Source organism: Haemaphysalis longicornis, unplaced genomic scaffold (assembly GCF_048455015.1).
Source record: "Haemaphysalis longicornis isolate Haplotype H1 unplaced genomic scaffold, Haemaphysalis longicornis Haplotype H1 scaffold_1, whole genome shotgun sequence".
Taxonomy (NCBI): domain Eukaryota; kingdom Metazoa; phylum Arthropoda; class Arachnida; order Ixodida; family Ixodidae; genus Haemaphysalis; species Haemaphysalis longicornis.
The window spans coordinates 272,749,691-272,765,641 of record NW_027526203.1 but is presented as its reverse complement, the minus strand read 5'-3'; the positions used below and the strand labels follow the sequence as shown (position 1 = coordinate 272,765,641).

Here is a 15,951-nt window from a genome sequence, read left to right as displayed (position 1 = left end):
CGCTCGAATTTCTCCAAAAGAGCCACGTTCATGTATAGCTTTAGATGTAATAACAGTATTACATGACGACCATCCTGCGCTAACCTTTCCCGCCGTGACTGGTCAGGGGACGAAGACGGTGACGAAGTTGTTAATCGCGAGAAGCAACAGGACAGGTCAGACGAGGAAGTGCAGGCTCGCAGGCGTGGGCCGGCTGCCACGCCACTTGGTACCGTATTTACAACTCGCCTGCCTATCCCCGCAAAACGTAGCTAAAAACTTGTGGGCCGCAGCGCGTGGTTGAAAAACATTAACGCAGCCAACTCAGACTGGTCGCCAGCCGGTGGCCATGTGGCTGGGGTGGCGAAGAAGACGCGCGTAAACACGGTACCCGAATGCAAGCCGCGTAGACGGGAAGTAAGGCTGGCTGCGACGCCTTGGGGGAGCAGGCAAGAGCCGCTCATTTCGGGGGCCGCAGCGGAGCGAGAAAAATGCAGTGGAAAGGATAGGGAGAGAAGGCGCGCGTCAAAACAGAGGGCGCGCGGACAAATGTAGATCACGAGAGGAGCCCACCGCCAGAAACGAGTCTCGCTGGCTTTCCTCGGCCGCCGAAAAACACCTTCTCTGTCTGGGAGTATACACGGTTGTTATCGCCACAAGCGCAGTACTATACGCCAGGGCCATTTGCGTACGTTGACCGCGAACAACACGCGTATACACGCTCTACGGTCTACACAACAGCTTACAGAGGCCCAATTCTCAGCGCGATTATCAGTTTCCCGTGTTCTCGATAGGAGTTTCCTAAACTAAAACTGACCGCACAAACAGATAGATAACGACGAGGAAAGATACGACAGCCTCAGAGAGTTTTAGAATGATCAACCAACTTCCCCAACAGGAGGATTTCATATAAATTCAATATACACACAGTGCTATTCGTTTAAATTGGGCATTAGCTAACCCTTAAAATTAATTTCCTTTCCGCACAGGGATCATAAGCAGAAGACTAAGCCAACGGCGTTTTATTATTTAAAACAAACTTTTTCTTAGGCACCGCTATGGTGAATGCCGAGGATGAGGTGGGAAATATTAATTCACGCCCACAAGTGGACTTTTCCGCAGCCTACAGCAACAAAGAGCGACAGACCACGCACCAGCAAAAAAAAAAAAAAGTACAGAAAAGAAAAGAAAAGTGACCTAATATTGAGATCCCTTCGAATACATCGGAACCGTAAGCACGAGAAATCGAGACATTACACACGGAATGCGAGCTTAGATTTGTTTGTTTTTAAAGCAAAGCTTTCTCCCTCTACCGTCCAACGGTTCTTTCGTGGCGTGCGGGACAAGAAACTCCCAACGCGGCTGCGGAGGGTCAGGCCGGTTATCACTCATGGAGCAAAGTGTAGATGGTGCGGTGAATTTACCCAGCGTTCCCCGCGCGCTTACGCCGGCGGGCGCATCGGTGCGACGCGGCTGTGTCGTCTGCTTTAGCAACGGTTGTTTTGGGCCTGTTTTGGCGCAGCTTCGCGTCCACTGCGCGCTTCCTTCGCACGGCTTGATTAAATTGTTCGACAGCACCTCTTGGGTAACCCGGACACGATGGAATTAAGTGGTCGTACGGCAAAGATACGTTAAGGATTGGACTGAAGAGCGGGAATACAAAATGTAGAGACCACATACAGACACTGCGTTTTGCGCACTGCTTGCCACGAGTGGGACTCCGTTTTCTAAATTGGTGAATACGAATACGGTTGTGTTTTAACAGGTATTACAAAAGGCGAAAGGAGCAACCGGTTCTGATAAATAGCGATTATAAGAGTTCCCTCAGCTGTCTCGCAATTCTCAAACTTACTAAACTAACTAGTTTAAATCGGTATAAATGGGAATCACTAAGCTCACATGCCAAATTGTTTCGGTGTTCGCGCTTGTGTCGCGCGGTGATGCAGCCTCGTGCTAGCGGATGGCTAGGTTCCGCTGTCTCACCCTTAAAAAAGACGCTCGATGCTCTCCGTTTTCTTTCCGCCGACCCACGGCCGGGCTACGGCGGTGGCGTCTGCCGCTCTAGCCCGGCCGTGGCCGACGCTTCTGCGTTCGGGACGCCGCCCCTGCGAATTCTAGGTAACGGCAGGCAGAATCGCTGGTTTCGCTCTTTGTAGAGCCACGTGTGTGAATTCAAGTGACGTCGCATGGGCAATTGTTGTGGGTGTCGTTTCCAGCTTGACTCCAATCCACGCTGTGAAGGTGGTTGGAAGCAAATTTTTTGTTTGTTTGTTTTAAAAATTGCACCGAAAACTGCACATACAAGTCTGACAAGGACTACGAAGAGAATGTTACCGGCGCCATACACCTTCGGGGTGTATTGCGGTACTGAATCGGGCAGCTGAAGGACGAGGCGGAACAACCTGGGGACGCAAGCGAATCCAGATATTGCGCTCCCATAGCCGCAGGCAGGCATTAGAAGGGCGTATACTGGCAGGCCAAATTTACGGTTGCTGTATAGTTCTCGTTCGCCCTCTGAGAGAGCCAATCAAGCATGCTGTCGAACATGTCACCCAAGTGCATTAGAGCCGTACCTTAACGGATAGGCTAGTGACGTTACGAATGAACAAAGGTGACCGGAGCTAATACATCCAGGATAATTCAATTTTGCAGGGCGTTCCGTGACCTTTGTCGCAGCTGCAGGTATAACAATTGGACATCCTCCGGACACTGGAACAAAGCAATACCGTCTGTGCAGGCGTACAAACAATCGTTTTGACAGGCACTTTTGGGGCTCATAAGAGTGTTGAACAGGCACAGTGGAAGACGCGCTCATTGCGGAGCCTCTTGTCTTTAAAAGCGTACGGTATACTGTATATAGCCCCTCCTACAACAGAAAAAACACAATTTTCCCAGTACAATATATTACTCTGAGAACTCTTTCTGTATTAACTGCATTCCGTGGTGTACTGTACTACGAGAACAATAAACTTTTAAACTTAAAAGCTTAAAAAACCTACAATGTAATATCATAGAGCAGCTGATAATAAAAGCATGGACGGTTTTGTTCTTTCACCTGAATACTGTTATTCGAGTGGATGGAAAGGGGACTACCGAGGACATGTGAAATGTCCAACCTGCTGTGAGGAAACGGTTCCGGCAGCGACCTTCACCACCTACTATGGACATGGCCTGGAACTAAGGACATTCGAAGAAAATGTTTGATGGCAGCAGGCCTAAATTTGCAGCAAGACACGCATTACCATCGGTGGCTCCATGGTCCTGCCTACCGTTCCCTACTGGACTATATCCGGGAGGCCAACCTAGTTCCCTGGATATAGATCGGACCCACTTGGTGTCTACTAAGCCTTGAGGCTATTAAATAAACGAACAAACAACAACAAGTCGACCGAGGCTGGCAAATTGAGAAGTCAGAACGTAAGCGAATTTTGTTCAGAATCAGAACGTTTATGCCACGTGCAAACGCCCGAAAGAGCCGCCATTCCGAACATTGTTTGTCAACATATCAGATTATTCACTAGCGAAATGGGTCAAACATTGCTGGAACAAACTCTACACCCCACTGTTTGGTTTTCCAAGTGGGCCCGACCTTCGCCGGAGTCCCAACCGGTAGAAATTCAGGAATACTTTACTAAAGTGCGAAAATATATCAGACACTGCCACGCTGTTTTTGGAACAAAATCCATGTTTAAGCAGACAGTAAAGATTCTGTCGCAGCGGGGCATACGACAGCGCGAAAACATTCCAGCCGTTCAAAAACACTGCAAAAATCATACCCTGTACCAGCCATCGGCACGAGACAAAAAGGGAGAGGGGGGGGGGGAGGGCAAGCGGAAGAACACCGCGTTTCTAAGGACACCGAACAAGGTGTTACAGAATTCCACGGCTACGACTTTGTTGGCACCAGCAGCAGCTATAGTTCATATCACAAGCTAGCTGCAGCACTGTGGAGGCTACATTGTTATCAATAGTGCGCCTACTGAGGGCGCCTAATCCGCCGTGAAGGGGGTCCTGAAAGGACACTCCCTTCTCCCCTCTCGGCAAGTGGCACCGCACGGCCCCGGCGCCTTTTGTCGCTTCCTTCGCGGTGAGTTAGGCGCCCTGAGGGGGACAACAATGTAGCCTCCACAGTGCTGCAGCTAGCTTGTGATATGAACTATAGAACAGCTCGCTCTGCGCACGTGGTGCAGTGACTTCGCAACGAAGGCCGCTGGTGGCACGATGGATAGGGCTCGATGATGTGCACTGAGGGTACGAACCTTCCCTAATTGCGCACTGCAGCCCGCGCTCTTGCGAGATCTCGTCCGGTGTAGCCTTACAGGCGTCGATCACACTGTTACATCGAAGGTAATCGAACTTTACCACGCGTGAGCAGTTATACACGGGTAAATGACAGATCAGCCTCTTTTTTTTTTAATATGCATGGAATACTGCAGGTCAGAATCAGGCCAAAGTGCGCAAGTCTTCCAATGAGGGAGAAACACTACAAGGGAGCTCACCCCGGACAAAAACCCTGTGTACTTTTCTTGCGGAAACAGTGCTACTAGAGGTGCCCTGTGAACCCTCTGAACATATACATTTTATATATTTGTACACAACAGGCGTCTACGCAGCCCTATGTAGATACATTGCTTTCGCCGTCCGTGTACAGCGAAACGAAAGTCAGCAACAATGGGCTTTAATCGGGTAAGGTCGGCCGCCTCGCGGAAGCCTCCATTGACGCGCGACGTCCATTGTCCCCAGGGACATCGCAGGTGCCGTCCTCGGCACAAGCGGCGCGTGCACGGTCAGCTCGCGAAGACAGGGGACCGCTACAGGTGCAGAGCACACGCGCAAACTTCCGCCATCGAGTGCAACTCGGCCCGACACACTGAATGAAGTCAGATTGGTGCAAAATCCGCTCTCGCCCCGTGTGCTCTGCACGTTGTCAATACACGTGGGGAAGCTCGACAACCAAAGATGTTTGAAATAAAGCCTCCTGCGGATCGTTATTAAAGCATGCTCGGAACACTGTCACGCGGAGAGCGAAGCGACGGGCGATATTTCAAATTGAATTTTGGTCTGCGCCTTTTGGATCCACGTGACACGAAACCTTTAAAGCCCCGCTGCGAGGAGCCTTCTTTGCCAAAGCACTAGTTTCGAAGGGTTGTACGCGTAACCCCAGCAGGCGCCATCAAGTCAGTAATACCCCCACTACACGGGCTCTTCGAAGGCCTTTGAACCGAATGTCCTTTGATTCAAATGCCACCTTTGAGCTGATATATACACGACGTTTTTCAAAAGCATTTGGTTGAAATGCCATTTGGGCCAAAGGAGCACCACCTTTGAGGCTCTCAAAGGCCTTTGAGACGCGAACGCTCGTACTCTCGGGCGCAGTTTCTGCATGCCGAATTTACAAAAATAATTATTTACGAGTAAAACCTGGCTTTTAAAGAGCCCTCTCTTACTAACTTTTCACTTGTTTTTGTTTTATATCATTCGACGTATACTATTACAAGGTAACTTAGTCCTCTCAGCACTGGAGGTGCGAAAATAGAAAAAAAACATGCCTATTTTGTATTTGTAGGTTATCAGTTTTATCGCGAAAAGTGGTGTTGTTTGGCCCAGTTTAACTCTAAAATTGAAGTTTTTGTCAAGTTATGAGAACGAATCTCGACAGCAGTGGCGATACCAAGACATGGCAGGTGAACGCGGAAACTTTCAACTGCCTTCGAGAATTATCGGGTAGATCAGCGGAACATCTTCCAGTTCTAATGGTATGTGAAATTTTGAAGGCCATTTGACTCAAATAACGCAAGTCACGACAGCAGCTTTGACCTAATCTCAAACTTAACTTGGTTTTCCCGACCTCACGTCAAACTCACCATTGGCGATCCCGTCTAATTAAAGAAACTCGCCTCAACATTTGTGAAACGTCGCTTACCTCACCTCATACCGAACCTCGCAGCAAACAGGCATTCTCTCGACCACCCCTGGGCTTCAAACCGATAAATAAGTGGCTGCGGTTAATTTAAAGTGAATTTGAACCCTCGCTGTCAGCAGCCTTAGCCACCGCGGCGGTTCCACACGACTGTGGAACAAATGTGGTAAATAACGAGGCTCAGCTGCATTTCAAGAATGTGATCTCTGAGCAGAGGATACCACATAGTTGAGCCAGTACCTCTCGAGGTGGCACAGCTCACGGGTCCGGGCTTTGTGTCCCTGTCTTGCGCGGCGGAATGTGTATAGGTTCCCGTTTACAACGTATGCGAGGAGGCGAACCTTCGTCACTACCTCTCGCTTCTCTTGCTGTTTTCCTTTGCTTTTAACTACTACCAAAGCATTGGAACGGTAAACCCATGAATATTGCCAGTATGTCCCAATTGGGGCTAATCTGCAGGAAAGGTAGTGATAAGGACTGCTCTCAAAAGCCCAGTTTTTGCCGGTAGCAGTGCAGAGAATTAGACGGAGCCTCGATTAAACAACAAAACAATTTTTGCAATCAAGAGCAGATAAAGAAATTTACACCATCTTCCCGCGAGGGGAACCATGGGTAGATGCGACGCATCGTGGGGTTTCCGTTGCGTTTCCGTTATGTTGTTTCCATTTAGCGTGTCAGTTTGTTGTTGTTTCCATTATATTACGTACGGTTGCGCCGACCATCGCGATAGCAGGCCTGTTAGTCTCCATTCAAATCATCGGTGGTCATCGGATGTCATCGGAGCGGCGGAACGACTGAGCGGAGCGGCGCAGTTACCGCGTTTATATGTACCGCGCGTTAACGGTGAGGGGAATGAGAGAGAGCAGCGCATGCGCATGTGTTAGATGTTTAACCGAGCGCTAACGCGCGCTGACGCACACCTGGCACGGCGACGGGAGCGAGCGCTAACACGCAGATGGCGCTGCGGTGAGAGCGGCGTTAGCGCGCAGTTGGCGCGGCGAGGAGAATTGGGGAGGGATGCGGACTACGGACGACGGAAGACGCCGGAGGGACAAGGCGAGTTAAAGAGATGCGTCGCATCTAAAAAATGCACAGTAAGAATTTAATCAAGGGATCCAAAAATATTTTTGAACGACAGCGTCTGGCTAGTTAGGATAGTATACAAATGAATAGCATAGAAAAGTCTATTATAAACAACGCAGCAGTACACAACTGATGAGAGTTAACGAGAACGAGGAAACCTAAAAGTATAGTTTTAGGGTTCCTCGTTATTGCCCGTAAACGCATTTGCCACGGTACTAAAGATCGTCTGTAGCCACAAATCTTATTGGGGCTTCATATCCGATGTGAGGTTCCAAAGATGCGAAGCCTTCAATGATAGCCGCGGGCTTGATCTCGGCGTTTCAACAGGGCAGTCTCAGAATTGTTGTTTTGGCATGAATAACGTTGCGTAGACACTAGAAGCCCACTTCTGCTGGCTTCCCCAATTCGCCGACAGCGAAAATGGACTGCCGCGCTTCGCTTTTACATACCGACGCAGTTACTTGAATGTTCGAGATTATTCCCGGCCTCCTCGAGCTGGTAGGTTCCATCTCCGTAGTGCCGAGCTCTGACGCAACCATGGGACCTTCCAGAAGCCGAGAGAGAGGGACAAGAAGAGAGAAAGGGGTGGAAACGTGGGTTAAAACAGTGCTTTTTTTTTATTTCTTTACTTCAACAGCTGCCGCCACCAAGACTGATGCCTGCTATTGGTTATCGGCTTTTTGTCGTCGAAAAACACGCAGCGATTACCACAGCCATCAGACTGGATAACGCAATCAGACCACGGCCCCGGCTTGTCACAGCACACAACAGTTTTCACACTTACGAAGTTTTAAAAAATGACGATTGGCCTTTCCCTGAAAATCCTTCAATTGCATAAAATGCGAAATGCAGCTGCTAGACCGATCAAGCCAGCAAGCAAGGAAGCGAGTGAGCAGACAAGAAAGCAAGCGGTGATGTTGACACTCTTGGCGCGGTGTGCGGAGCCTTCATTCGCTCTTTGACGCCTCCGCACGTGGGTATGCGCTATTCGTTTGATGCGGAGCAGTTTTCGCCACCGGTAACCACCCCAAATCTGTCTAGCGACTACAAGGGCTTCGCGAATCATAGTCCCCCCCCCCCCCCTCCCCCTCCTCCTCCCCCTCCCCCTTCTCTCTCTCTCGCGCTCTCTCTCTCTCTCTCTCTCTCTCTCTCTCTCTATTATATTATATATATATAAGAAAACTTCGAACAAGGTAGCCACCACGATTGTTGCCATCGTTTCAGCAAAAAGACTTGCCTAGGCTTGCCATCCAGAAGAGACTTGCCATTTTTTAAATAAACCAAACTTGTATTCTTTGGTTAAGGTCCATTTGAACTTCAGAGCAAAATTTTTTTCGCACTTAGTTATAATTATTCTCTTTCCGAACGGGTATTTTTACGATTCCACACATACTAATATATGTATTAGTATGTATATATATATGAATGTATGTATATGTATATATATATGTATATATATATGTATGTATATATAAATATATATATATATATATATATATTTTCTCCACTTTCTTATTTTCCAAATTCTTTATCTTGAGCTACTACATCCTACCCTTTGCTTTCCGAGGTCTTCTTGACTGCCAATTCTTATTTCTGTCTTATTTTCAACGAGCCCCTCATTTCCTATTCTGATTCGCTACATGCATAGCGAGGGCCTCTGTTCTGGCAGTCTTGGTGCCATAGGGAGCTTAAGAGGGTTCAACGCTGGTCGACCACTCTCGACATGTCGTAGACGCTCGAGTCACGGCCCGGGGGTTAAAAAGAAGGTCCCCATCACCCCGAGCAGTCCGAGTGGCGCTGGCTACCACCCCCAAGTGCAGGAAACAAAAACACCTGAACATAAATACCCCAGAAAGTGTAGGCTAAAGTAGCCCCGCCGGTAGCGTAGTGGTTATCGCACCAGACCGGTATTCTGGAGGTCGTGGGTTCGGATCCCACCTGGCGGGCATTTTTTCTCCACTTTCTTATTTTCCAAATTCTTTATCTGGAGCTACTACATCCTCCCCTTTGCTTTCCGATGTCTTCTTGACTGCCAATTCTTATTTCTGTCTTATTTTCAACGAGCCCCTCATTTCCTATTCTGATTCGCTATGTATATATATATATATATATATATATATATATATATATATATATATATATATATATATATATATATATATATATATATATATATATATATAGGGAGCAGTAGAACTTTTGAAGATGGTAGAGAACACAAGAAAGAAAACTTTGAACAAGGTAAAAGCACGATTGTTGCCAACGTTTCAGCAAAGATACTTGCTTTCGTCAGGGCAGTTTCCTTGCTTTCGTCAAAGTAAGTCTCTTTGCTGAAACGTTGGCAACAATCGTGCTGTTACCTTGTTCAAAGTTTTCTTTCTGGTGTGTATATATATATATATATATATGATGACAACACACATTACGAGCTGCCGCAAAAGCCCCAAGACTTTCTATAACACCGTATACAGCTGCCATGCGGGAGAGAGGGAGTGGATTTGCAGAGAGTGCAGCGTAAGCCGCGTCCCTACGGCTATCGAACCCGGAACTTCTTGCACCCCGACATTTCAAAACACAGCTAACAGATAATCACGCATGGCACGGTGCTTCCAAATACGATTGTCCGTTCAATGGACATAAAAGTTATAGCTTCATCGGCATTATTTTTGCCATACCTAGTACAACTGCTAAAGCATTCTCAGCCCTTTCTATTATAGCAACATGCCTACCTTGCGGTGTTGTTCTTAGTAATTACTGTCGTGGTTGCTGTTGAAACAGTTTCAGTGATTGCGTATCGCGCAAATAGGGTATCCTGTCATCACGCAGAGCGCTCCTGTCAAAGAACACACCACTTAACCGAGGCTTTTGATTTCCCACCACCCAACACACAAGCAAAAAAAAAAAAACCGTTCCGGTTACAACATGCACACCCCTGTTACATGTGTTCGGGTCGTATTGTACTTCGTCGAGCTGTCAGCCAACCACGTTGTTTCCGGTTAGCGCTAAAACGTTTTCCTCCATTGTTTCAGTGTTGAAAGCAACACGTGTGGCAAGTTGCTACTCCCAGAGAGTTTGGCGGAGCGCTGAACAAAAATTCACAAGCGCGAGGCGATCATTCAGCGTGGTCGCTTCGTTGCAGCTCCTGCCTTCTTCGCCATAAATTATGATAAATTATCATACAGTAGCCAACGTCGCAATAATTATGCTGTCACTCTGTTCTGCTAGCTTCACCCCAGCACAAGTTCACGTGCTGCGGAGCACGCTTTAAAGGCGAGCCTCGTGATCGCGGAACGGACACGATAGAGACCCGCCCTGTAACGCCGAACGCTTCAATAAGTATCGCTTGCCCCGCGATACTCGCCGAAGGCGGCACGGCACGGCTCCCTGCAGCCGGAGACTCGACGGCTGCTGTGTACCTTGATGATCCACGCAGCTGTGGGGCGCCGCTTGCGCAGCTGCAAGCGATCGCTGCCGCCGCCAGGCCTGCAGCCGCGTTTACATGAATGCGACAGAATGCGATAGCAGCGCGTCAGATTTCCTAGCGCATCACGAGTAATGAGATGCGCTAGCGTTTACATGTAGCGCATTACCCCTGGTGCGATGGTGGCGCCATACGGTGTCGCACATCGAAGGTAAAGCAGCGTTTCTGGCGCTTCCAAAGCTTCCGGCACGGCTGGTTCTGTTCTTTTTTCACGACTCGCATTTTCTGGCGTCTTACACTCGATTTAGACGTTTTTAAATGCAAAGCTGCGTTTGCAGGGCTTACTTTTCTTGTCGACATAATTTCTAATGCGATGCGCTCGCGTTTACATGCACTTCGAAAGTCGACTTACGCGTCTCAATCCACCCAGGTCTGGCGCATTAATGCGACGCGCTTTCCTAGCGCATTAGCCCCGTTTACATGCATGCGATACGCTAGAAAATTGATGCGATGCGATGCGATGCGCCACTTGTCGCATTCATGTAAACGCGGCTTGCGATGCATTGCTGCTGCCGCCGCCAGCAACGGCAAGCCCGGCGCGGGGGAAACCAAGCGCTGCTCGCCGCAGCGACTAGGCCACCGTCGGAGCCTTGTCTGATGTACCTTCTTGTGATGTGTAGTTTTCATTGAGAAACAAAGAACTGATTTGAATAGCTAATTTCTGAGCTAGTTTCGTCCCTTTTGTTCGGACTGTAAATGGCCCTCTCAAAGACGAATCAGCATTTTGCAGTGATGACGCCCCTTCCTCACACTGAAAGCGCGACTCGCAAGCAATTCGTACTATCCTTTCTATCCCATTTCAAAGGCAGGTTACTTATGTAAACATATTTCCTGCATCAGACAAAGTGGTCACTGTTCCAACCTTAATCTGTGCAAGAAAGTTTGGAGCAACGACGAAAAAAAACAAACACAGAAAGTGAACCAGACGTTCGTCCGATATTACGCTATATGGCGAAACCTGCTACGAAACCTGCTACAGTACGACCCTGACGAGTGCAGACAATATCTGAATATCTTAACTACTGACACGTCGTATACGCGGTGACGGCATAGCGGAAGACTGCATGGTGCCACGTTCTTTTGCCTCGTCGACTCTGGCTTTTGCAATCGCTGCTTTTACGGAGAGAAATCGGTCGCTCGTAAATGACTTTCTGGGTTTGTTCATCGGATAACGAGCAATATAGACTTGCAGGTGGGACACTGGCAGTGAAAGGAAATTAAACACTAACATCTGAGTAAGTTGTGTGGTGTCCGTATACGCATGTGTGTTACCATATACCACCTGTCGAAACAGCGCACATTTACCGCTTGTTTCCGCAACATGCAGGTCCTTTGTGGTGGCGAAATTTGTAGTGTTGATGTTTTTTCCTCGAAGCGAAACCGGAGTTTCGGGTCGATGCAACGCGCAAAGGACGCGCACATACACGTACGACTTTCTTACACTAGCTAAACACACAATATCGAAATATTGCGGACGCTTGATACGCATGTCATGCCATAAAAAAAAAAAAAAAAAAAAAACGAGAACAGCTGAGACAACAAGCAATAGGACTGCGCAGTTTGAGCGCGTACGCGCAATTCCGACTTTGTCGCATGAAGTACGATCCATCCAATTTTGTTGCCCAACTGGATGTGGAGGACGAGGCAGCCAAATGCGCCGAATTGCAGTTACGCGCCAGGTGCAGCCTCCAATCTACTGAAAGCATAAAAGGAGGGGGAAAATTGTGAGATCACTCCCAGGGTTGCTCAGGGGAATCGATATTGGTTCAGTCATGCGTCAGCTGTAAACATTCTCTGCACACGGTTCTTTTACCTCATCACTCGAACTAGCATTCTTGGTAGCCCACTGTTACCTGTGTCGTCCACCTGTGCCTTTCCTAAAGTTGCTTTTTTTTTTTTCAATGATTTCGCAGTGATTTTTTCAATTGGGAGCTCGGAAGGATCAAATCCAAACTCTCTGCTTCTGAGGCAGCAATCATAACCGTCTCTCTCTCGCTCTCTCACGCACACAGGTACACACTCACTCTCGTTCTTTTTTGTGTTAGCCAAAGTTACAACTTGAGGACGCCCCAAATGTAATATCGTCTTTTGGAAATTCACCGCAATCGTCTTTTATCCGTCAGCCGCTGACGTTTTAAGTCATATCGGTGACTTGAGCTAGCCGACCACGATTTTTTTTTTCAATATTTCTGGCTAGAAAACAATGCCAATTCTGGTAAACACTTCGGAATTCTCCCTTCCAACCATTTCGATACGCCCGGATAATAATGCCTAAAAAGAAACAAAAAAAAAAGTCACCGCACTTGTGTACAAAAATACTCTCGTTAAACCAAGCAAATGCCGACAAAAGCCGCACCAGGCGACAAAACGACGAGTGGGGATAAATGTCGCTGAAATCTCGAACAAAAATGCGCACTAAAACAGTATCGTTTTTATTTTTTCTTTATTCTGGAAGGGTAAATCAACCCTCCTTAGACAGCAAGACCTGCAGGAAAGCAACAGGCCAGCTGGTACCCATACAATTCGTCGTCTTAGCCATTGACAACACATTATGGCTGCTGACGGCTTCACGGGACCATTGCAAAGAAAAAGGGCGGATAAGGGCAACCAGACCTCCAGTGGAGACAGAAAGCGTAGGCCTCGTCATTTAGGCGGCGTTTCGGGACACCGTCATCGCGCCGCGTCTGCCAAGACTTTTGCGCGTCTCCCGTGGCTGCAGCATGTGCTGGATGCCCCCTCGAAGAGCGAAGACGTGATCCCACTAACACTCCACGTGCCGTGACGTCAAAGGTGAAATTTGAAAACGCTCGAGGATGTTAGGAAACAACGTTGCGCACAGGTGGTTGCTAGCATCTGTGTTTCCTGGGGTGCGTGTGTTTGACGTCGACTTTATTGAGTCTGTCTAGTGTTTCCAGCGGGAAAACAAAAAAAAGTAAACTCTGGAAGTGCGCGCTAGCATACGTTGAACTATATGGGTTCTACTCTCGTTTCCACTGTTTTTTTTTTGTTTTATATACCCGAGGTTTCCCAATACGCTTGGCTTGCAACGAATCATTAATATTTAGTCATAGTATACAGTTGCAGCGCATGGCGACACGGGACGCGGATGGAGACAAGGCTGGTTAGACATGTATACTGCCGGCGCACTCACCGAGACGTTGTGTCGAGCAACGCTTATTCACCATTCCTGCGGTGTGTTCTAGCTTTAAGTAGCGAGTGAAATGAAAGTGAATGAACCTGCGTTGAGACGGGAAACGCGGGGGTCTCCACGAAACGGAGGCCCCGAAATCAGAGCACAGCTGCGGCTGCCTGGCAGCGGCTGCCTGGCTGCCTGGCAGGCGCCTTGCGAGGCGCCTGCACGGGGCGACGTGCACGCAGAAATGGGTCACGCCAACAGGGACGGTATGCGATGTGTGTGACGCGAGCGCTCAGTGGTTCCGGCTTTGGGCTCTGCCCCACATGACCCGCGCTTGTGACCCGTGGGTTCTTCACAAGAGTGCACGAAAATTCAACAGCAGAAAATAAACGAACGGGCCCTAACTTCCACTTTCCACGAGCCCGATCTCGACTCGCCTTCATCCTATTCTCATACAGCCGACAAACTCCAAGCATACGCTGCAAGGACGTAATATGAAAGACACGCGGGGTCCTGTGATGTTTCGCCATCGTATCCGGTTGCTTTCGCTTATTTTGTATACATGCATCCCCTACAATGATAAAAAACCTCGTCATTTGTCTGACTGGATCACATACTCCAGGGTAGTCCTGTACTTCAGCTTCCCCAAAAAGCGCTTGACTGCAGTCCCTGCAGCCAACAACGAAATTTAGACGAATAACAACGTTCGGACTCAAAAGTTCGATCTGCGCTGTGGCATAACGCAATGCAAGCACAACGATCTGTTATAGCAGGCCACACAGCATATCGCATTTTTGAGTCAAATTGTGTGCACGTTGTTACATGTGGTTCTTCGCCTTATTTACTTTGATGGCGACATGGATTGGCCACTCGAGGGCTATGTATTGAAGCTTAACCACGGGATTGCCTCAAAGGGGCCATGAAGACAAAACACACGTTTAGTTCATTCGAAAGATTGCCTCGTTAGAATCCTACTGACACCGCTTTTAACGTAAACTTCGCTCAAATAAGCTATATAATTAGAAAAAAAAAATGGAATGGCCATGCGATTCACTAGCTCATTTCCCGCACTAGAACCTCTGACGTAATATGCACAGCTACGCAACTGGCGAAGGCCGGCAAAAGCAAACTCAAGTTGTTAGGCAGGGTTGATAAGCTTCCAGAAAAAAACTATTTTTGCTTAAATGTAAAGCATATTCATTTTATAGCAGTAAGAACGGTGGGGTAAACACTAAAGTTACCGAAGTACACGCTAACATAGAAGTACCAGTGCGTACTGGTGTTGGTGCTGCGCGCACTATTGCTTGTTATTGCTGCCCTTTGGGGTTGTCTCACACGACACAGGCCGATTGGCGTAAGTGACATTGTTTTAGGTGACCCTGTTTGTCGAGCATACCTCATGTTTCACGTAACGATTACTACCTACCGTAAAAATAACAAGCCAGGCGCAAATACAGCCAGAAACAAAGCAAAGGCAGACAGCGGCCCGGCGAAGTATGGTGGCGCCATCTAGGAGGACTAATGGTGAAAAAGGCGTTCCGCGGTACGCTGCACAGTAAACAGGGCACTAACGTTCGCTTGAAGACTTGTCCTTGTTACGTCATCACAGACGTCACGAAACACATGATTTGGCGGGAGAATCAAAATTTTAACTTAAATTGATTATTTTCTCAGTGAACAAAGCGTCGTTTGCATTCGGACAAGCGCTGGGGACACTATAAACGACCAGATCTTTCGAATAAAACAAACTTGTATTTTGTCTGCTTGGCTCCTTTAAGGTGTGCAGTTTTACTTATGTGTCCCCACCTTGCGGCATGCTCAGGCGAGTCGTGTCTCCGAGTCGAGATGAATTATTGAACCCGAACTGAGCCTGCAAATTACCACATCACGGAATAGAGAAAAGCAAAATAAGCAGTCAAGACTGAAAAAAAAAAAGGGGGGGGGGGGACACTTATATGCGAACCGGTAACAGGAAAATGCTCCGTTGCTGCGATTATGGTGCGATAATACTGCGTTGCGACATCGAGGTGACGCTACGACATTGCAGTATTGACGTCACGTCACCACCCCGTTCAGCGTTTAAAGGGACCCTGCAACACTCTTTGAGCAGTACAAGTAAACCTGCGCGACGTTTAGATTACACTGCCAGGAATACCTGAGCCAAATATTACACTTGCACGTGAAGCGGTGAGCGCGCAAATCGATGTGAAAGACGCGGAAAAACAAACCGCTCTCTCTTCAGTTGCCCTCATTATGCATGGCCTAAGGGACGTCACATAGGCCATGGCTGCACGATCGGCTGTCACTGGTCAACTTCGCGGCTAGATTCTCCCATTTCCGTCGTCGTCATCG

At 48.1% G+C, this 15,951-nt stretch overlaps 1 protein-coding gene across 1 annotated transcript in view; it reads right to left on the bottom strand.

Moving 5' to 3' along the window:
• Positions 1–15,951, bottom strand: part of LOC144158951 (dual 3',5'-cyclic-AMP and -GMP phosphodiesterase 11-like) — a 213,376-nt gene that overhangs the window by 186,761 nt on the left and 10,664 nt on the right. Inside the window, exon 2 of the mRNA XM_077690168.1 lies at positions 7,432–7,526. Coding sequence (XP_077546294.1) covers positions 7,432–7,526 — 95 coding nt within the window. The remainder of the gene's footprint in view (positions 1–7,431; positions 7,527–15,951) is intronic.